Source organism: Equus asinus, chromosome 20 (genome assembly GCF_041296235.1).
Source record: "Equus asinus isolate D_3611 breed Donkey chromosome 20, EquAss-T2T_v2, whole genome shotgun sequence".
NCBI lineage: Eukaryota > Metazoa > Chordata > Mammalia > Perissodactyla > Equidae > Equus > Equus asinus.
Genome location: NC_091809.1, coordinates 107,969,767 through 107,993,721, shown reverse-complemented (window position 1 = coordinate 107,993,721; position 23,955 = coordinate 107,969,767). Strand labels below are relative to the sequence as shown.

Genomic DNA, 23,955 nt, shown 5'->3' with positions numbered 1-23,955 from the left:
CCATATCACATGATAATTTATTGAGTGAAAAAGGTTCTTTTCATTCCATTATACAATAGATTGTTCTGAGAGTCATTCTGGAAGAATGTGCAGCATTCAGAAGTTGTATCTCATCATGCAGTCACATTTTATCTAAAAGTATGTGCACAGACTCACAGACAAGTGCAAACTATTTCAGCTATGATCCAGAGCAATGTTTAACACACTGTACTGTGAAAGTGCCTCAGCTTTGAACAACTTGGCAAGGCAGACTACATGCACATATATATTACTTATTTCCTTGAAAAGACAATGTTTTAGAATATGAAAATATATAAGCAGCATTCATGTAATACAGAATTCCTGAGAATAGTGTGTCCTATATAAATCTTCGAGAAATAATTTGTATTCATATGAAAACCATGATATAAAATATTTATCTCATCTAAAGCAGAGTGACCTAAAACTAACAATCTGTGAAGGCTGTCAACATTTTTCTGTCAACATTGATGAAGGCATAGCTATATTCTACTGTATGATTTCAGAAAAGGAAACTTTCAGATAATTTTTCATTGTTTCTCCATTTTTCCATCGGTTTCAAAAAATATTAGAAATATTTTCTAAATCAATGTGTTATAATTTTGTTGTTGAAAACACCTTTCTCTTTTCATATTTTTCTAAGCAATCAATATGATTTTAAACAGAGTGGTTATATAAAAATAACTCAGAATGAAAAGAATTTTCAAGGTCATGACTATCATTATTCTTTGCTCTACTGTATGACAAATGCCTTTGTCTCGTGTCTTTAATTTGGTAAAGACATACAGTCTTTATGTCAAGTTCACAGATGTCTTCAACAGGCATAGAGTGTATTTATTCTCAGGCATGTGTATACATTTAACTAACAAAGAAAAGGAAATGCAGACACCACAAAAATGGAGGAGCTTAAAACTCTTTTGTGTCTTTAGTGGAATTAGTTGCTATGAGTAAGCAGATGGCAGAAAGAGAACCTCTGTGGAAGTTGAATGGAGGAGTCTCATGTGGCGAGAACTGGTGAGAGGAGTTGAGAGTCTGAGGTCCTTCCTTTTGCTCAGAATCAAGGGGCAAGTCTGGAACTGAATATTTCTGACAAAAACCAACCAACCAACCAACAACCATAATCTTATTGGCTTTTCTCTCGAGAGAAAGAAGGAAAAGTCAAAAAAAAAATCAGTGTTAGAATTATAAACATAATAAGAGAAACTTGATAGTTTTCCTACTAGAGAAACCACAGCATGGATACAAAGTTGTTTTAGTTATACTGTGTGTAATCTGGTCTTTATACATTTTGGAGATAACTGTGCTTTGTTTAATCAGACAAAAATTAATTGGACAAATAGTCATAATAATCATAGATATGTATGAATGTGTGAGTATGTGTGATTCCCAGGAAAGGAAAACTGAGATTAATTTTGATTGTTTTGCAAGGAAAGTGTCTTGATTTCCACCATACATTTCCATAATTCAACTCTTCTAATAGTTCCCATGCTGCCCCCATAGCTTATGCCTCCACCAGACTTCCTTTAGCTTAAGTTCCATCATTCCCATTTCATCAGTCTGTGAACAGTCACGCTCACAGATACTGAGCTGACACTGAAATCGCAATTCCACAACAAAGCAAAATGATGTCTTTCACAATTAATTTGACTTTGTTTCTAGAGCGTCTTCAAACATAAGCCAAATCAACCTGTGAAAGAAATAATAACAGAGAGCCCCCTTCAGTAATGAAAAGAAGATGAAACTGAAAAAACGATTTTTTTTACAAATATAAATTTATATTCATGCATCGTTTTCATTAGCTCATGAGCAAGAGTACACACTTGGAAAAGCACGTGTTGCAAGCATCTGGCTTCTGTTGTCTTGAATAAACAAGTCACAATGGCAGGCTGTGTAACTCGTCTCAGAGTTGCATAAATGGTAACTTGCATTATGTATTTGTCAAGGTGCAAAGGTACAAGGAAAACCAACATATTTACAGCATTTTAAGTTATCCTGTGGGACCTGTTGTGATAAATCAGGGAGGGAAAAATAAAAGATACTATAAAAGAGCCTTCTGCAGTAAAATATGAATTAGTTGTGTTCTAAATGATATGAGAATAAATACCCATATTTTATAAGTATGTGGCTCTATTGGCATTTAGCAAAAGAAAAAAAAAAGGAAGTGCAACTGTTTCTGCAAATGATAAAACAGATTGAATGTAGCCAATGCAAAGAACATTATTTCAACGAATGGTAGTCTTTTCAGAATCTTAGAGTTTTGGTTCGATTACTGAATGTGATGCGCAGCTCTTCAACTGCATAGTCAATGTTAACCAGCATAAATTCTCTGTGGCACAGATCCATAATCTCAGCAAGAAACAAGGGGAATTCCTATAAACCTGTAAGCTCACGGGGCGGGGAGTTCTGGCAGCAACGGCAATCACGGCTTTAAGTCATTTCTTGTAAGTATCTCAACTCCACCTAAGCTTCCAAAGTCAGATTAGCGTGTGAGTGAAAACCACACGATCCATTCAGTCATGCTTGGCTTGTGAATATTTACATGGAAATCTGTCTCTAGAAACCTCCCCATCACCCTTCCTACTACACTGCAGCTGATGGAAGGTGGAGGTCTCTAACTCACAATTCCCTGAGGCTGGATCTGAGGATTTGATCCTGGCTTCCTGCAATGCCAATCTAACCATTTTTTAGGGTCATGAGTCATCTTTATCTTCCCTAGAAGCCTGGATATTCTAATCCCAGAGATGACTGTGAGGCATTTCCAAGTAGCATACTACACATATGGTTTGCCAGGTATACCTTTCTCCTAGATCCCACCTAGAATTTGAAGTTGCCGTCATTCCCACTAATGGTGTTGCCCCTGTGGGCACCAGGTATCAGCTAAGGCCATTCGTGGTGAATAGGATGACCACTTTTTCTCCGCTCTTGTTGCAAGTGTTCTAGTTCAGCCTCATACATCATTTCTTGGACAAGGTACTTCTCCCGTCGTATTCGGTCATACAGGTGCTTTGGTACGTCTGGAATCAGGTATGCGATGATTGACTTGATCCCGAAAACAAGGTGCTGCAAATTTAAGAGGGGAAAGTATGCTTTTCAAAGATTCTGAAATGCCAATTATAAAACAGAACAATCATAAACAATGTTGCATTTGCCTTATAGTCAAGCATCAGAACTCAGTATGTACCATCTAAAGTATTAATACTTTCAGAAATTATATTGGGAATCTTACTGTTGCCTTCCATCACATAATTATTAGGAGGAAACAAAGAATTGTTTCCTGTTTTCATTGACACATGTTGATATCACTTTATAAACATTGAATGAATCTTCCATTCGCATCTATAAAATCCTCATATATTATACAGTACTATTACGACATGCACTGTCATACACGGATGAGAAAGTTCCCATCCAGGGAAAACCCACGTCTGATAGATTGTAATACACAGCGTATAAATAACCCAGGAGATAGTCTGCCTGTGATGCTGGGATTGGGGGTCAACCTCAAGCACACATATTTTTCAGAATTTCTGCTCTATTAAATTCATATATCATTAAAATTGCTTTAAATATTTTATCTCTATTAAATAATTCTTTCATGATAAAAATATATTACATTCTTAAAAACAGACTGACAAAAGTATTGTATAAAAACAAGCAGGAACAAAAATCAAGAGGGAATATGCCAGTGGTTAAAAGTACACATGCTGAATGAGACTGCCTATGTCTGACCCCTGCTCTGACAGTCACTAGCTGGGTAACCTTATGCAATTCACCTACGTTCTCTGTGTCTCTTCTCTAAAATAGTGGCAATAATACAATGTCTTAAAGGTTGGTACGAGGACTAAATGAGTAAATATATGTGAAGGGCTTAAAGGAGAGCGTGGCACAGTATAAGCATACTGAAATATCACCTCCTAATTATTATGAAGCAGTTCTTATTTTCTTGTAGAAAAGCAGATCAGGAGCTCCTTTCCTGACCAGATATTTGATATTCATAGAAATGTCCAGCAATGTGTCTCAAGAGTACGGAAATAAAAATTTAAAACATTCCTTACAATTTAAATTAGTAAAGAATACGCGCCAAGTCCTAAACGATGGTAATAAATGACCCTATAAACTGATTCACACAGAGAGAGATGCAGGGATAGTTCAATAGTAAGGAGGAAATCTGTTTATTAAAAATCTAAAATTTAATACCCATTTATCAAAACACTTTTATAACAAGTAACACATGACAATTTTCTTAAACTGATAGAATTTATCTTAAATGAAAAACCTATAGCAAACATCAAACTTAAAGGAAAAAAATCAGAAGTATTTCCACTAAAGTTGGAAAGAAGCCACAGTTACTCACAGCACTGCTGCTGGACGCCACACATAAATTTCCAGCAACAGAAAAGGGCAAGCGAAAGAAATGAGGCATAAACCCTGGACGTGAAGCGACAAAACTGCCATTATCTGCACCTGGTATTATTATTTGAAAAGACAACCCAACAGATTTGACAGAATATTAGAACCAGTGAGAGACTTAGACAAGGAATTAAGCTCATCTTAGAAGGACCACTAGCGTTCCAGCACATGAGCAAAAATCAAGCAAAATGTATAATGGAGGATAAGATAGTGTTCATAACAGTAACAAAATATCTACAAAGTTTCTAGAAATAAAAAGGAACAAACAAGAAGGAGAATATTTTAAAATTCTATTAGAGGATACAAGAATGATTTAAATAAATTCCGTGTTCATTAATGAAACAGCATATATTTTGTAAATAAGTCAAAATTTGATTCTTACAAAATGTAATTCCAACCAAAATCCTTGCATGATATTTGCAGAAACTTGAAAACGGCTTCTAAAATTTACATGATTAATAACTCCAAATCCCTGAGGCAATTTTAAAAAATAAGAGCAAATGTGGCAGGAGCAGGTAGTGGCTTGCTTTATCAGATATGAAGATGTACAATATTATAAAGCACAGCATTTAAATAGCGTGACGGTGACCGAGGAACAAACAAATGGAGAAATGAATCAGAATCTCGAGGCTGGGATACACCCATGCATGCACAGGAAGTGGGAATATTACTGAAATGGATTCACAACTCAGTGGATAAACAATAGATTAATTAGCAAATAGTGATACAAAAATTACCTCACTCTATGGAGAATAAGGAAAACAAGCTTTACCTTCAGACTCTATAAAAACTCCAGATATCTTAAAGACATGTGATAGGTAAGACTATAAAATTTTGTAAAAAATGTAGTAGAATATCTTTTTGAATTGAATACTGAGAAAAATTTCCTAAATAAACTACAAAAAATAAACACAAACCATAAAAGGAAAACAATGATGGGCTTGACTACATTAAAATTAAACATTATCTGTTTACAGAGAAAATTAACAGGTCATGGACATGGAAAAGATATCTATGTTTATAACTAGTGAATATGTAGAATTTTAACTAGCTAGTATGTAGAATATATAAGGAGATCTTGAAATTTGGCAACAATAAACTGGAAATTCAACTAAAAATGGATCAAGTTTATAAATTTACAGAAAAGGAAACCAAAATGGCTTTCTAGTTCTAAAAATGATGGTCAATGTCATTAGCAAACAGATTAAAACAAAAAAAATTAAGGTAAAATATTACCTTACTCTTATCCAATGGAAAATATTAGAAATTCAGATGATATGAAAATCTGGTGAAAATCTAAGGGAATTTTGGAGAGCAATCTGTCAGTATGCCACGAAACTGCGTATGCATATACGCTAACAATTCCACACCTGAGTATAATATTCCTGAAAAACTCTTAAATGCGTTTACAAGGTAACATGTCCAAAATTCTTAAGAGGAGATTTATTGAGGTAGAGAGAATTGTTGCAGGCCTAAGTATCCATCCATCGGGGAATATGGTATTTAAATTTGATGAAATACCATAAGTAGATAAAAGAAATTATCTAAAGATGGATAGACCTCACAGATAGATCGCTCTCTAGATCTAAAAAAGTAAAATGAAGAAGAGATAAAAGTGAGTTATTACATGATACCTTTGAAATAATTTTTAAAAAAACACTCAAAATAATACTATATATGTATTTTTATAAACAAACATATATCTAAATAAACAAGTGGAAAAATCCCCTTGAAGAAAAGAAAGTGGGTGCATTTGGAGTGGATGGGTGATGGAGTTAGTAATGCAAATTAAGAGGAAAAGAACAAAGAAGGAATCAGATGGCTCCACGATGACAGGATGCTGTGAACTAAGGCATCTGATTAACTCAGTCTGTAAATCTGAGTTCCAAAAGAAGGTGAAGAATAAGAAAATAGTGTACATTAAAAACACACACACACAATAAAAAAAGACTTTTTAGAATCACTGGATTGGAAACAAGGTTAAACTCTTATGCCACCTGTAATAAAGCAGAAACTCACACGTCATCAGAAGACATTTTTATAGGCCCATACAGTTATTAAGTGATAGAATTTAGTCCTGGATTAAACCTTAGAGGAAAGCATTTCACTTTACACATGAAGGACATTTCCTTACAAAATTTGAAGCACTTTTTGGAGAGCACTTAGGAGGAACAGGTGCCTTTAAAAAGGCAGGTAAGGTTGCCTGCTCTGCTTCAGTGGCCCGGGGTTCGCCAGTTTGGATCCTGGACCTGGACCTACGCACTGCTTGTCAAGCCATGCTGTGGTAAGTGTCCCACAAATAAAGTAGAGGAAGATGGGCACAGATGTTAGCTCAGGGTCAATCTTCCTCAGCAAAAAGCGGAGGATTGGTGGCAGATGTTAGCTCAGGGCTAATCTCCTCAAAGAAAAAAAAAGACTTTTTCCAGAAGTCTTACATATGGTAATCTTTGTTTCTGTGTAATTTTGGCCATAGGAAACAGATGCATTTAAAGTTTTTCCATAGATCCTAAGTGGTACCTTAGAGAATAGATACTCAATATATTCCGTGGTAAGTTCTTCATGGTACCAAGCTGGTTATATGCTAGGCCAGGAAATAAAACTGTAGCATCTCTTAAAATTTCTTCTCAGAACTAATCTAATATTATTGCATGACTCTGATAATCAAAATCTATGCACTTTTTATAAGTGTTCTCAGGCATAGTTTGTTGAATTATGCAATGTCTCGTGTACAAATACACGCGACTGACTGTAATTAGAGTTGATTGTTCAGAAAATAAGGTTCTCTATCCTGATTAATAGATATGGATTCCTCTATCAGGTGATAACCATCCTTTCCTTTCTAAATTTGGTTACTAGGAGGCTCAAACTAAGTTTTCAGTTCAACTATGAGGAGCTTCTTTCATCCTAGTTTTCTGGTATAAATACCCACTAATCTACCTTCTTCCATTTTCCAGCTCTTGCTTTTTGCACTTTTTATAGCTGTGTCATTACACCCGAACCTTTCACTGGGATATACTCAAGTCTTCTTTGGAAGTCTTCAAAGAGGCAACTAACACGTCAGTTTAAAAGTGGTTGCCTACAGCGATTCTCCTCGCCCGTGACTAACCTCAAACACGATGATGAAGGCCAGTCGAGCAGCGAGGATGTGCCAGTACTGTAAGGTGAACTCATACGGTTTGGAACTCCAAGGGGGACCTCTGTAGTCTCGGTACCTAAAGTCCACGAAAACAAAGAATTTGAAGTACAGAGACCAAAGTGTGGAGGCCCCAAATGTTCTTGATTTCCCAAAATTCCAAAATGACAGGTTAAATGGGCTCATTTACGTGTTGAAGGGAGGAGATGGAAGAGTGAAGCAAGAAGAAAAGATAACAATAATTCATAAGGAAGTACCTGCAATAACCTGATTTCCCCATCCCAAGCTCACTCAGGTCAAAGAAGGATAGGCTGTTGTTGACATAGCCCTTCAAACAGCTGGGAGAAAAGAAAAGTACCAGTGATTCAGAGATTCCTAAATTTCTAGTCCAATTTCTTTGTCACAAATGACACGATTTAATAAGGGCCATTATTCCTTTCATGCTAGTTAACTCCTAGCAACCCAGCTCTCCGATTCTATTCCCTAATGTCCACTACGTCTGTCCTTGTAGCTTGCTGAGACAGACTCTCGTCCTCTACTTTCCCCCAAGAGTCCTGCCTCGCCCTTACATTTAAGTGTATGCCCTACACTAGGCACTGTGGTAATTACTTCCTATGCATTAAACCCTATGAACACATGTTCCATAGACGCACATGCATACACTGCTATGTGATTACTTATAATTAAGGAGCCAATCAATAAACTTGTTTATTTGTGATTTATTTATTAACTTGTTCAATATGTATTTTTTGAGGACCTATCGATTTGTTAGAAAAATTTTAGATGCCTTGATATTCAACAATGAGCAAAACAGATAAAAATTCCTATCCTGATGGTTAGGTATTAAACAGTGGTCAGGGTTAACTTTTACAATAACCTTAGAACATATATATCATTATCTTCATCATACAGATTAAAGAACTAAGGTTTATAGACACTAAATAACTTTCTTTAGGCCTAAAATTCCCCGAATTTTTGATCCCAGTTACTATGTATATTTTTAAAAATTATTGAGGTTTTTGCGTATGGGTATATCCATTAAAATTTAACATATTAGAAGGGCCAGCCTGGTGGCACAGCAGTTAAGTTCGCACATTCTGCTTCGGCGGCCCGGGGTTCACCGGTTCGGATCCCGGGTGTGGACATGGCACCACTTGGCAAGCCATGTTGTGGTAGGCGTCCCACATATAAAGCAGAGGAAGATGGGCACAGATGTTAGCTCAGGGCCAGTCTTCCTCAGCAAAAAAGAGGAGGATTGGCAGCAGATGTTAGCCCAGGGCTAATCTTCCTCAAAAAAAAAAAAAAAATTAACATATTAGAAATTAAAACTGAGAAATTTAGAAAATATTTATCTATTAATCCATTTAAAATAACTACCAAATCCAGTAGAAGTTAACATAAATAACTCATTTTTAAGAAAAATATTGAGATTTTCCAAAAGAAAAAAATGTAGTGAGAAGAATGACATTGTTGTACCTGTTTGCAAATCCCTTTGGTACCTGTCTTAACAGGAGAAAGCTAGATTCTCACACAGATTCTGCATTAAACCTGACGCAACATGCTGTTCTGGTTGAAGAGTAAATAGAGAATCTGGCCTCACACAGATAAGTAGTTGAGAAAAGGAGGACTATTTTCATAGCATTTCAGATAATTGTTGATATTTTTCTTTGATATTACACCAAAGCTGTACATGTGGTCATTTCTTAAAATTTAGTTGCAATGTGGGAGAATCTTAAAGTATCAATGAAATTTTCATATGGATTTTACATTAAAATCCGTTGGTCTATCTTGTACTTCGAATTCATCTTTACCCATGCATGATTTTGTGACATCAAATATGGGTCATTTGGAAGATATTTTCCCTGAATTATGCAGATCTTCCAAATATTGATACACTTCTACTACAGACTATGAAAAATCACACTCATTAATATCTCCATTGATTTTTATCAGAAAAAGAAATTTGTAAGTACTAAGAAACTTTTAAGCTCACAGTGGTAGATAAAGTCATCCAAAATTCTAATTTTCACTTCAAACCTTGAACTTTATTAATGGCAACAAATACCATCAATTATTTTCTTTAAAATGACAAGCTAGTTTTGTGCATTTTAATAAAAGAGTGTCTGCTAAACACCCAAGTCTGAATAATCATAGTTTGGCAATCCTTATTTCATGATAAAAAAAAGTTTGCTTACTTTGCAAATCCAACAAGCACATAGTGCTTTTCTTTGTAACACCATCATACTTCAGCATACAGTAAAATACTTTATGCACATTTTGTATTTTATCAAATAGAATATTGAAAAGACAATCATTCAAGGGTGGAGACTCGATAAAATTAATAATTATTACTGTTTCATCAAGGACATTCTGAAATTCCTTACTGGCATTTTAAAAATGGTGATTATACAGTGAGGAATACAATCAATACTAGTACTTTTTGGTGCCACTGCCTTGAGTTATGCAAAACCAGAAAATTTTATCCACAATTGCTTTTGCACCATCTGTGGAAATGTTAACATGGTGAAAAAAGCAAATAATATCTTAGTATTATTGTGGAAATAGCATTGACCTCCTGGACTCTGAAGGAGTCCTGCAGACCACCACCGAGAACCACTGCCCCAGGACAAACCATTCTTAGAACCTGGATTCAAATCCACAACTGTCTCACCTAAACCCTGGATTCTCCAGTGCAGGGACACACCGGCTTCACTCCCTTCCCATCCATCCCAGACCTCACAATTTATCATTTCAACTGCTCTCTCGCCAATACCCTCCCTTCCATTGCCATCTCGTCCTTTTGCCACCTTGCTGTGAAATTCTCCTATCTGTACGAATCTACTCCAGTTTAGCTGCGAAGCAAACCTGGAAAAAATTAAACAGGATGCCCCTATGAATGTGTTGTTTCAACCTCACATAAGCCCTCTATATCTCTTCTTGACATTATTCTACATCACTAGTCACTGAATAAGGAGCTGAGGACAGGTGCATGAAAGGCAGGACCTGAAATGTAAACAGAGCAGGTACCAACCAATCCTATTATGATCTGCCACCAGGTGGCAGCAGAGACACCAGCAAATAATGCTTTAAGGCAGAGGGCTGCCAAACATGCCTACGTATTTTAAACCCTTAAAATCTGCTTCTAGATCATTTATATTCAGAAAAAAGGGACTGTTTAGGTTTTTCACTTTGAATACTAAACCCCTTTACTTATATATATACTGTTTTGTAAATAGTTCATAAAATGTTACCTTAGACCCCATTTCTTAATCGTAGGTCCAGATTGATGATTAGTCATTTAGTAAAAGGCTAAGTTAGAACTAGATCCCAGGGTGTTGGACTTCAAGTTAAAATCCCCTGACTAGACTCCAAAATATAAAATCAATCGCATGCTTTTCTTGACTGTCTGAAAGGTTGAGACGTTTGTGTTCAGAAAAGCGTTTCAGTGTTCCGAGAAAACACCAGTTCATCGGCAGAGCTAAGGGCTGATTTCATTCTAAACCCGGGGTATGTGTCCTGCATGGGATAAGATACACGCCCAAAGCTGCTCCCGAGGGCAGGAGATGCAGCTTCTCCTGTCACTACTTCCACACCAAAGGCTAATCTCCAGCTAAAACTCCAATTTCTCGCTGTTCCCCAAGTCCAGGGCTTTCTTGCATTCTTCCCTAATACCTGCTTTCAAGAAGGAAATATATGAAAAATCCGTATCTCCTAAAGCATGGTTCTAAACTGGGTGATTTTGTCCCCTAGGGGATATTTGACAAAGTCTGGACACAATTTTGGTTGTCACAACTTGGGGAGTAGGGAGGTTGCTATTGGTATCTACCAGATAGAGGCCAGCAATGCTGCTAAACGTCCTACACTACACACGACACGTTCGTCGCCAAATACAAAATTATTTGGTCTAAAATGTCAATAGTGCAGAGGTTGAGAAAATGTGCTCTAAAATGTGGATTTAAATTTTAACAAGAAGAAGAAAACAGGTCTAGGAACATTTTCTGTACCTTAAAATCCCTAGCTGTAAATTCCTTTTGAAAAATCTCTAGTGATATAGCTGACAGTACCTTCACATCCTGTTTCTCCTTACAAACTAGCTTTATTCCTTTCAGTAATTTGATTAACTAGTGTGGGCCTCAATGTCCCCATCTGTAGAGTCATAAGACTGTACTGGATGATTTCTAAGTTCACTTCCAGTTCTAAATTTGACTTCTACACACATTATAATGTTTTTAACATTTTGATACCAGTGATGCATTTACAAGTAAAAACAGAGAGAGACTCTAAAATTATTTGCTGTAAAAAACACTGTCACCCTTTTTATCCCGCTTGATTTCATCCAACAAACATTATAAATGCAATGATCAGAAACATTGCCCTTAATAGTCACAGAACAAAACTTCCCAATAAGTTCCCATTTTAATTACAAACAAAATGTATCAGGAAAATGTGTAAATTTCAACCTCACTTTTCACCATCTCCAAGATGATTTGCACAGGGGCCATATTTGTATTCATAGACAAAACGTGGGATGTAATCAGATGTAATAGCAATTACAAAGGCATTGGTGATCACAGCCAATATACCAATTCCTTCAAGAATTCCATACCAGATACCTAGAAGGAGAAAGATTAAAGATAGTGAATAAAATGGAAAAATTAAAACCTTCAAATCAATCTTATTCTGGAAAGAATGTTTTACTAATATTGGAACCACAGCTCTGTCCATTATTTACTTTCTCGGTGTAGCATCTCACTATAGATATTACAGCCATCGAGTACTTTTCCACAGAGGGACGGCAGACCCCATCTAGAGAGATCTGAACACTAAAATCTCATAAGAATTGGTTCATATCTGTAATGATGAGACATGGCGCAGTTGCTTAAGATTCTTCAAAGCCTAACGTGCAGAACTTGCTGAGGTAATACAAACAACAAAAAATTTCCAAGTTCTGCATCACTGTGTAAAATGTGAAATATCTATAATCACTACAGGTTTTGCCTTCATCTTTGTCAAGCACCTTTTTAAAGTAAAATACAAAAAAGTAAAACTAGTTTGGTTTTAAGACCTGCAAATCTCTAGTTGATGTTTTCTGCTTCTTAAGAGGCCAATCTGGCATCATACAGACACACAAAAAGGCTTTGAAATTGTATATAGTATTAACATACCATTGACTACAGTCAAAACTGATGTTTCAAATAGGACTAAAATTGGCTTTAAAAATATCTATATGAAAAAAGAAAGTCCTGGAAAGGAATAAGCAAAAGTGCTACAGGTGATTGATAAGCCTGCAACTCCCCTCCCCCAACCTTCTTTGTTTTTGAAAATCTTCATAATGTGGCTACATTGAGTTGTATTGAAAAAAGCAAAAATAAAAAAGACATTAACATTTACTAGTGGGAAAGATCATAAGACAAGAAGTCAGAATTCACTAAAAAAACAATATTTGAGCCCATCAAAATTTAACATTTACTTTTACAAGAGTAATGATATTCAGTTAAAAGAAACAAGAGCCAGGGAGAAAATATTTGCTTCAAAAAAAACAGACAAAGGGTTATTATACATAACAAACAAAATGTCCTAAAATTTTAATAAGGTAAACCACCCAAGAGAAAAATGGGCAAAGAATACAAATGAGCAATTTGCAATGGAAATGCAAATAGCCAATAAATATATTAAAAAGTTTTCAATCACTAGCAATCAGAGAAATGTCCTTCAAAAACTAAGTTTTTTTTAATCTACCAGGCTGTTGAAGATTTGAAAGTCTTATACCATCCAGAGCTATTTAGGGGTTATGGAAACAGAAACTCTTGTACATAGCTGTTTGAAGTATGACTTGTTACAACATTTGTGGTAATTAACCTGATATCTTTTAAAATTAAAATATGAATACATTTTAATGCAGTAGGCCTACTTTCTGCAATCTATACTACAGATACACTGAATATACCCATATATTGATACTAGATATATATATATTTATGTCTATATCTATATTTATCTATAGCTATATTTATGTATGGTTATTCCTGCGTGTAGTGGGGAAGTTAAGTTAATGACTATAAATTTATGGTATATCCATACTATGAATATTACTACTCTATTAAAATGAATTATACCAATGTGTTTTGAGTTGGAGGATCCTATATATGTGCATAAATATTTTTTTGTATTCTTGTATGAACAAGAAGAACATTGACAAAGGACACATGCCTAATTGATACCATCGACTTCCTGTGGTGGAAGGGAAAGGGAAAGGGGAGAAGGATTGTTGATTTGATACCCTTGTGTTGCTGGTTTGAAGAAGGCAATCCTGCAAAGTTGAAAAAGTAATAATCTATGCATTGGAAGGTGCACTAACCACTATCTAAAGCTGTAATGGGACCTTTTTTCTTTGATTTATTTTCTAGATTTTCTTTAATGTGTTTACATTATTTAAATAATGAAATAATAAATATATCCAGATTAAATAACAGCCATAATTTTATTCCTTCAAAAAATGAGAACTCAAGTTGAATGGCATTAAATCTTTACAGGTTAGTATATTTGAAATAGACTTTGTTGGTTATGGAATACATCTAAGTGAGTAAAATTAACTGAAAAGGTAATCTTGCAATATGAGCCAGAAAATTCCCAAAAAAGAAAAGAAAAATTATGTATTTGTGTTTCCATATACTTAGAATTTCTATTATAAAACTACAGCAAACAGTATGCCAAGAATAAGTAGTCATGTCAATAGGATAAATGAAGACTCTAGAAATACACCTAAGTTGATATAGAATTTAGTATAAGCTAACAGAGATATTTCAAATAAGTTTAAAAAAAGATGGATCTATTTAATAAATGGTTTGGGACAATTGGTTATCCACTAGGAGAAAAAAGCTAGGTCTTAATTTCAACCCCTTTATTAACAACAAATTCCAAATAGATCAACCATTTAAATAAAATCATAAAATGCCAACAAACAAACAAAAACTAAACAGCACACATACATCTAAAATATGAAAGAAGAATTAAAACAATGGGTGAAAACTCATGAGTTCTAAAGGAACTTTCTAAGAATGCCATAAATAATAGCAACTATAAGAGAGATATATCAATTTGATTATACACACATTTTAAAACCTTATTCGTGACACAAACCAGTATTTGAAAATGTCTACAACTTGTATAGCAAAGGTTAATATTCTTAATATGAGATAAAGATGACCAAATCAGATACAATGGCCAAGGGGATAAACACAATTAGTAAAGAAGAAATACAAATATATTTATGTATATTTAATCTCATAGTTATAAAAAAGCAAGTAAAATATAACAAGATATCATTTTTTATTCCTCAGATTGTTGAGGATGGAACAATAACACACACACACACACACACACACACACAAAAACCAAAAAAGCCAAAAACCCCTTCTTATACCTGGAGTGGTGGAGGAAATGGAGAAATGGGCATCCATTCACTTAGGGTGGGAGTACAAATTGGCACAATATTTCTGGAGAACATGTTGAAAAATTATCAAAATTTTAAATGTACATGCTCTTTGACACAGGAGCTCCATCCCAGGAATTTATCTTGAGGAATAATCAGACAAAGTATGTATGAAGATGTTCACCTAAGTGTTGTTTATAACAGTGAAGAACTGAAGCAATCCAAACATCCCTAGTTAGAGGACTGATTGTTTTTAAATGTCGTACAACATATAACAGAAATATGTGTAGCAATTATAAAGAACGAGGCAGAGCTGTATTTATTAACATGGAAAGATACACATGAGATCATTTTTAGTTACAAAGAAGTTTATGAAATAGCATGTTTAGTATGAATCTACTCTCAGCTAAGTTAGTGTTCATTTCCTCCTTTTGATGACTAAAACCGCTCAGCTTTGTTATGGTTGGAAGGGAGCCCGGCAATGGAAACCCACATGGTGCTGAGCAAGATCAAGCCCACTGTTGGCCTCAGCAATGCAAAAACCACTGAATTTCTGAATCTTACCTATGTTAGTTGCTCGGGCTGGCAGAGGCCTCCGCCACTGGGTGACAAATTTGTATGCATCCAGTCTGAGCTCAATGATATTGTTTAACAAAGCCAAAAGAGGAGCCAGAGGGAAAGCGGCAACAAAGATGGTGGTAAAACCAAACTGCAAGACTGCAAAGGGAGAGCGTGGGAAAATTAGTGCTATCAACAGCATCACTTACTGAGTACCTTCTTGGTGTTTTATATAAATCACCCTTAAGCTTTCCAGCATCCCTAAAGGTAAAAACGTGTATCCTATTTTACAGTAGAGGAAACCATAGCTCATACACATTCAGTAAACTTGCTAAAGGGTAGATTGCTAGAAAATTATAAAACCTGCATTCACACTCAGATCTCAATAGATGGAACGTCCCTGTGCTTTCCCCTCTATACCATGGTGGCAGCATGAAGGAAGAGTAAAGAAACAAGAAGTCAAAGAGGAGGCCGTGAAGAAAAATGCCTAGCTCTGGAAGGGACCAAGAGACCTACTGTTGCCCTCTCTTTTAATAGATGAGGAAACTGAAGGTGGAGAAAAAGCAAATGTCAGGACAACACACAGCAGATTTTAACAGTTGGAATGGGAATCTTTATTTTTTTTAATATAATTAAGCAAGTTTCTCAAAAAAGCCAAAACTCAGACTGAGTCTGTGCAAAGGTTTATTGTGAGAAAGAATTATTGCTGTATTTGGGTAGGATGGTACATTTGTTAGTATAGGAACGGGTTCCACTTTATTTTGTTCCTTTAAAATGCTTCTTCAAAAGCTAAGTGCTTTCCTATGAGAAAAACCTTCATTTTGGTAAAGCGTGATGGCTGATGGAGGGCAAAGCGTGGGAGCCTTCCAAGGGCACTGCCTTAAAATCCTCTCTAGCTCTGCTGAGATACAGGTACAGATGTGTTTTAGAACACATGGGGTCAGAAAGGAGAGAGATAGTTTTCTCTCTTGAACCAAAGTCTGTGTGAAATAGAAAAACAGTATCAAGAAGGCCAAATAGCTCTGCGGAAGGTTCCTTCCTTACCCATTTCTAAGTACTCATCCATTAGTCCGTGAATATTCATGGGCTGCAGATTCCAATCATTTTCCCACTGAGGTATAGAAGCGTTTTGTATTTCTTGCTTAATTTTATGTCGTGACCACCAGTTCTGGATCAACCTACATCACAGGGCAGACAAAGGGCTTCTGAGCTCTTACTTAAGCAACTGGTAACCAATTTATAATGTGTTAAGAAAAGAAAAACACCAACTACTCTGGGACTACACTAAGCATTCCTGAGAAATGGAGATATCTGCATGGTCTCAACTTCCAAGTTCAGCATGGGAGCAGGCCTCAGCCTTCCCAGACTCTATAAACATCTACATATTTATCTGGGAATTTAACCTCCCATACATTTAGGTGCTTCCTGATACTGATCAGACAAACATCCATTTCTATGATTCCTTCCCCCACCCCTATCTAGAAAATACTTATGTTGCCTGTTGTGGTTGGATCTGAGCCCTTCATTGCTTATAACCCAAAATCTTTTGGGCTGTGCTCTCTGAACATGAGTAAAATCATGTTCCACACTCAATAACTGAGCCCTAGATAGGGTTTCAAAAGATGTAAGTTCTAGTCCCTAACCTGCAATGCATTAGCTGTGTTACTTTTATCAAGTCACTTCACTTTTCTGAGTTTATAAACATGAAGGGTTGGACTGTTAATGATTACGTTCTGCTACTACAGTGAAGAGTAATTTTCAGGCAATGGATCTGTGTCTGAGTCCATTTCTCAGACTTGGAAAGGAAGTAACAATACTCTTTTTCCTAGCCCAGGGGCAGTTTTGAAATTATGTCACAGAAACATCTTGGTATGCAGATATTGTGGACTTCTGGGTAATGAATTATTTTAGGAGTTAGATGAAAATTACCTCTAGGATAAGGTGAATCTCAGAGGACTTGGAGAACAGTACCTAACTCTAAATTTTAATTATCATGGACCTAGAGCTTCAGTGGGAGTTGGAAGAACAACCACAGCGGGACCAAAGCATCAGGCAGTGCTTCAACGTGCCTCCCACGGAGATGGTCTCTCAAGCTCCATGTGGAGAAGAAAAAGGGGCCAGGAGTTCTGAATTCAGTCAGGGCTGTTTGTTTATATTTTGTTTATTTCAGTTCTGCTTAAGATTTCACCTGAAGAAAGAGAATTATGGCTTAAAAGTTTGAAAATCATTGCTTTTATGACTGGTCCACTCCTGTAGATTTTCTTCAACAAGGTCTTTGCCCAGCTATTGGAAAAACACCAACAGGATGTCCTGTGTCGTAATACCCCTGGGATTTGATATATGCAATCCACGGTGACCACTTGGGCAAGGCCATGGTGAAAATGTGCTGTCCAAAGTGCATGGTAGATACAGAAGTCCATGGATAATGAGAACAAGAATCATTCTTAATACTATAATGAGCCCTACAACACCTTGTCAGTGCTTATGAAGTACCCACAGCATGTAAGATCCTATGCTAGGCACTGGATACCTAACTTCCTCAGGTATTTTCATATGATTTTCCCAAAGCCCGTGTTTCAAAGAGGTGAGCCAAGGATAGGAAGAGATATGAAGAATGGACTGGGCTCCCCAATCCTTCATTCTTCTTCTTTCTTCATTTAGAAGAGATTGATTTTAATCTGTTTTGAAAATTGAGTATCTGCATAAAATCTCTTTACAAAATGTTCTGTCAGTTATTTTAAAAGGTTTAAAGACCATTGGCTCACCTCATTTAATTTTTATAAACCCCTTATTTTACAAATAAAAAAACATAATGTCTCAGAGACGTCAAGTAAATTATAAGCATCTTTAGCTTATAGGGACAGAGAAGGAATCTGAACTTGGTCTCAGTAATTTCATAGTCTACGCTCTAAGACTGCCTGCAATTTAACACAATACTTTACAGTAGATTTCAGGGTTAATATCACCTGTGCAGCCCCAAGATCTCTGCTCAGAAATGTCCTGATACCATTTGTGGGCCAAAAAGGAGAAAGAAGCATGGTATAATTTGATGACTAAGCCTAAGCTATTTATATCACCAATTAGCAAGTTCTTCCCTCATAATTAGGAAATTTCTTAAAATAGTCATGTGTTTAAACTTGATTAGGCCTCAAAGCATCCATATCACATTATTCTAAATACACTGTATTTCACTGTATTCTAAAGGATAATATATTTTAATAGATGTAAAAGTAGGCATTCAGCATCCTTCTACATCAGCATTTCACAGACAGTTAAAACTTATCTAAATGGTTAAAATAGAACGCTCTTATTTTGATGTTATCACAATAATCCTGTTCTAATGATTTTTTTCTTTTTTTGGTGTAACAAAGAGTACAAAACTTCCCCATCCAGGATTTTACCTTTGTTTTATTCTCTTTGGGCGTGGGGGGCGCAGATGGACACTCTCTTTAATTAAACAACAATCACCTCGTTTTTTGGTAGCCGAAAGAAACCAGAGAGTTATTTTTATCCTCAAGAACCTGGACTATCAACGATGTTTCAAGGACAGGAACGAGTGTCTTGATGTGTTGAACAGAGTACCAGTTACTCCACATCCATTATTCCCTTTAATCCTTCAACTGTTCTTGAGATGGATATAGCTGTGGATCCCATCTTAGAGGTGTGAAAACTGAGGCTCAGACAGGTTTATGAACTTACACACGGGCCTCCATTTAGTGAGGAGCAGAGCAGGACCTGAGCCCTCAGCTATCTGATTACCAAGTGCAAATTTTTAACAACTATTCACACTACCTCTATCTTTCTTCTTTGTAAATATATAAAAGGCAAATTTAAAAATAAGTGCTCACGGATATCCCAGTTCCATGAAGTTGTTCCATATTTGCTTCAAAAACATGATCACTCCCATCTGGAGGCAGAGGTCTATCAAACAGCCACTAGGATGACACTGAAACAGAACAACAATAATAATAATGATCTTGCTCTTCTGGGCTGGCTTAAACATCCCCACCTTCAGACTGTATAGCCAACTCTAAAACCAGGTCACATTATCTCAATGCATAAAGAAAATAAGAACACGGGGGCTGGCCCCGTGGCCGAGTGGTTGAGTTCGCGCGCCCCACTGCAGGCGACCCAGTGTTTCGTTGGTTCGAATCCTGGGTGTGGACATGGCACTGCTCATCAAACCACGCTGAGGCAGTGTCTCACATGCCACAACTAGAAGGACCCACAACAAAGAATATACAACTATGTACTGGGGGGCTTTGGGGAGAAAAAGGAAAAAAATAAAATCTTTAAAAAAAAAATCATTTTAAAGGGGCTGGCCCAGTGGCTGAGTGGTTAAGTCCACGCGCTCCGCTGCCAGAGGCCCAGTGCTTCGTTGGTTCGAATCCTGGGCGTGGACATGGCACTGCTCATCAAACCACGCTGAGGCAGCGTCCCACATGCCACAACTAGAAGGACCCACAACGAAGAACATACAACTATGTGCTGGGGGGGCTTTGGGGAGAAAAAGGAAAAAAAAAAATCTTTAAAAAAAAAGAAAATAAGAACACGGAAGAAACAACAAGTATGAGGACACTTGATAAGGAAGTTTTCAGGAATTATATTGGAATATTGATGAAAATTATAACAGCAATAACAAGGAATCTAAATTTTAATGAGCACTTACTATCTACCAACCTCTGTGTTAGGCATGATCACATTTAATGAATGTTCTGGAATCTATATATCCATTATCAATCAGGAGATAGAAAAATCTTTAATTCTATGGCAAAATGTTTATAATATATTCTTTTAAAATAACCTTTTTATCTCAGAATAATTTTAAATTATTAGAAAATTTTCAAAGATAGTACAGAGAGTGTCTGTACACCTCTCACTCAATTCTCCCCATTGCCCCTTACAGTACCAAGGTATATTTATCAAAGCTAAGAAACTGACATTAGTATATTGCTATTAACTAAACTCCAGATTTTATTTATAATTCACCAGTTTTTCAATTAATACCCTCTTTCTGCTCCAGGACCCAATCCAGGATACCCCATTGCATTTATTTGTCATGTCTCCCCAGTCTCCTCTGGTCTAGACAGTTTCTCAGTTTTTCATATCCTTGACAGGTTTGAGGCCTTCTGGACAAGTATCCTGTGGAAAATTCCCCAGTCTGGGTTTGTCTGGTGTTTTCACACATTTAGACTGGGGTTACGTATTTGAGGGGTGGAGGCGGATCACAGAGGTGAAGTGTCATTTGCATCGCGTCTCATCAGGGGCTACATGATATCCACAAGATATCACTCGTGACATTAACCTTCATCACTTGGTTGCTGTAGTGTCTGCCAGGTGCTTCCATTGCAAAGTTACTCATTTCCCTTTTTCTACCTTTTCTTTAGAAGTGAGTCATTAAGTCTAGCCCACTCTCAAGATGGGGGACAGGTGTTAAGCTCTACCTTCTGGAGAGGAACCATCTACATATATTATAATGTATTTTTATGTAATAAAAACATGCCACAAAATAGTTTGTCAGCATGATCCCAATTTCGCCTTCTCTCTGTCCTCTGCTTTTTTATATTTTTATTAAACATTAGCATCAGAAATATACAAATACAAAAATGTGATTAAAATGAAAATTGTAATCGATGGGGTTTGCTTGAAAATTTTGCATTATAGAAGACATTTGGGTAGGAAAGTGTGGGTCTGTTTCTTTGGAAATGGGTTCATGTCCTGCTCATAAGGATGACAGTCTCTATAGCTTTGATCCAGTTTCTATTTCTATCAAATTGGGACCAGTGGGACTTCAAAGGGAACAAATAATTAGGACACAAAGAGCCTGCTTTTCCAGTTCCAGCTCAGTAACTTAAAACTCTCTAATCTGAGGCAGAGAGGAGTTTGCAGTGGTGCTTTTTGCAATGTGAAGTCTCAATTCTCCCATCAAAGCATGCCCTTTCTTTCTAGGATGAATTTAGGACCCCCTGAACATTGCCACATATATGTGATAAATGGGTTTGGTAGAATGTCTGAGGCAGAATAATTACAAAGCTACAGAAGCAGATCGTACATCAGCTGCAAACTGAAACTCTTCATTTTTGTAGAGAGACTCAAAGAGGCAAATTAACTGGCCAGGATCATGCAGTGCTGACTCGCGGTGCGGAATGAATACCTGGGTCTCCAGCACCCAGATCCACTGCTCTTCTACATGACGCTACGATGAGCTCTATTTACCAAATGCATTTGTTGCCTGGAAGGGCTGGCTTAGCAAAGCATATTATTACATGGGAATGGAGAAAGAACATCATCACAGAACCATGTGGTGGCATCACTTTGCACAATGGTAGGACAAAGTAGGGAGGCTGGATGATGGGTCATTTATAATTTTGTTGAAATTGACCCTTGAGGACTTTGTGATTAATACAGCAGAGAAAAGAATCCAGCAGTTTCAGTGGGTCTGTCCCCTTCACATAATGATTCCTGTGAGATAAATTCAGCACTTCAACCCTCTAAAATTCATTTGGCAAACAGAGTCCATACTTAGAATGAGTGATGGGGCATGAATGAGCGTGGAGGAGACCCAGGCTGTCATTCCAGTTGCACACTCAAAATCATATAACCACGGACAACTCAAGTCTGGGTGCCTTCACATATTGTTCTCATTTGTTCTTCATGAGAACCTAGTGCGATGTGTGTTGGTATCTCCATTTTGTAAAAGATGAAGCTAAGGGGCAGATAGGATTATCAGACTCCAATACGCATGTTCCTTTCACTTCATCCACTTTTGTGTGTTTACTCTAAACCCAATTTACATGTGAGCCAGCAATCATTCAGGGATCTCCTAACAAAATCAATTTCCATTATGTTCTGGATTGCACCCATGTGCTACACAAAGGTGGCTGGAAAGCACCGTGTTCATAGCATAGACTCTGAAGCTAACTGCCTGAATCAAATTGACATCAAATTGATGACTTAATCAATTTATAAACATGTTTCTATAATTGTAGACAAATTATATAACTTCTCCAAGCTTCTGTTTCCTCATCTGTAAAATGAGTGTAAGACTACAGTTTTGTGGGGCTAGTGGTTAAGTTCGGTGCACTCCCCTTCAGTGGACCGGGTTCGTTTCCTGGACACGGACCTACATCACTCATTGGCAGCCATGCTGTGGTGGCGAGCCACATACAAAATAGAGGAAGACTGGCACAGATGTTAGCTCAGAGCAAAACTTCCTCAAGCAAAAAGAGGATGATTGGCAACAGATGTTAGCTCAGGGTGAATCTTCCTCAGCAAAAAAAAAAGAATAGAATTTTTGTGAGGATTAAATGCACAAAGAACACTTAGAAACGATTGATGGAATGTGTTGACATATAGTAAGTACTCATTAAATATTAGATATTATTCTTTGTATATAAGATTTACATAAAATATTTATGTGAGATATTATATAGCACAGCATGAGGAAAGTCCAGGATCGTCAGTCACAAATATTCTAAATAAAATTGTGACAATTTTTCCTTTCTTTATAATGGTTACCATTATTTGTACCAAGGGTTTTACATGCATGATCCAATTTAATCCTCCTATCACCAACACTACTGAGATAGCTATTCTTACCACAATTGACAAAAGAGAAAGCTGAGACTTAGGGATACTGAGATCAAGCGTTTGAGTTGGGCAGGTTAGGGTGTAGACTGTCAGACTCCAAAGACAGATATTTGTTACACGTCACGGTTATGTCCTTTTCTTCAAGACTACTAACACCAATCAAAGAAAGGAAAGAGACTTCCTCATTTGTACACCCCATATTACCCAGCAGAGCCTGGAAGAGAGCCTGTGTCAATAAATGCTTGTTGTAATTTGAATTCAGAGTGTCAGTTCTTATCTTCCATTATGTACCCTTTTTATATCTACACTTCTAGGGTTTCTAGCATCTATCACAAACCCACATTTTTCATTTCAATGACTTTTTTTCAACATAAGTAATACTTTTTTGGAACATATGGCCACTACCTATGTCATATATATTGTGGAAAATGTCTAGGATGGTTATGAAACATTTTTCCTGACACCAGTATTATAATTCTTTCCCTGTGACTTTCAAAGGGGAATCACGACTTCCAATAATTTCACAACTAAGAGTGAGCACATCCAATTAAACAAAATTATTGGTGGCAGCAGTTCCTAAAATGGCATTAGTATGCACATCTACCTGCCTGTAACCACTCTGTGCCCCACCCTACACTTGCTCACTCCAGTTGAACACTCCTGGAAAAAAAGGAAGGCTTGGGTCTCAAATTGGGTAGATGAAAGGCCTTTTAGCAAACATAGTTACACTTTTGGGCTATGAAAGAAAACTGCATGTTTGATTTGGGGACTTCTCAGAGGCCTGGGATTATGAAAGGCCTTAGTCTGTCTCTGG

At 36.7% G+C, this 23,955-nt stretch overlaps 1 protein-coding gene across 6 annotated transcripts in view; it reads right to left on the bottom strand.

Annotated features, from left to right (window-relative positions):
* ANO3 (anoctamin 3) overlaps nucleotides 1–23,955 on the bottom strand; it is a 439,146-nt gene continuing 415,191 nt past the window's right edge. For 5 of the 6 annotated variants that reach the window (XM_070491365.1, XM_070491367.1, XM_070491368.1 and 2 more), the window contains 7 exons: nucleotides 19,400–19,497; nucleotides 16,596–16,729; nucleotides 15,558–15,710; nucleotides 12,027–12,174; nucleotides 7,819–7,899; nucleotides 7,535–7,640; nucleotides 1–3,078 (listed from right to left, as the gene is read on the bottom strand). In XM_070491365.1, coding sequence (XP_070347466.1) covers nucleotides 2,896–3,078; nucleotides 7,535–7,640; nucleotides 7,819–7,899; nucleotides 12,027–12,174; nucleotides 15,558–15,710; nucleotides 16,596–16,729; nucleotides 19,400–19,497 — 903 coding nt within the window. In that variant the 3' untranslated portion in view covers nucleotides 1–2,895. Of the gene's footprint in view, nucleotides 3,079–7,534; nucleotides 7,641–7,818; nucleotides 7,900–12,021; nucleotides 12,175–15,557; nucleotides 15,711–16,595; nucleotides 16,730–19,399; nucleotides 19,498–23,955 lie in introns of those variants that run through there. The other variant, XR_011495962.1, reaches the window with a different exon arrangement.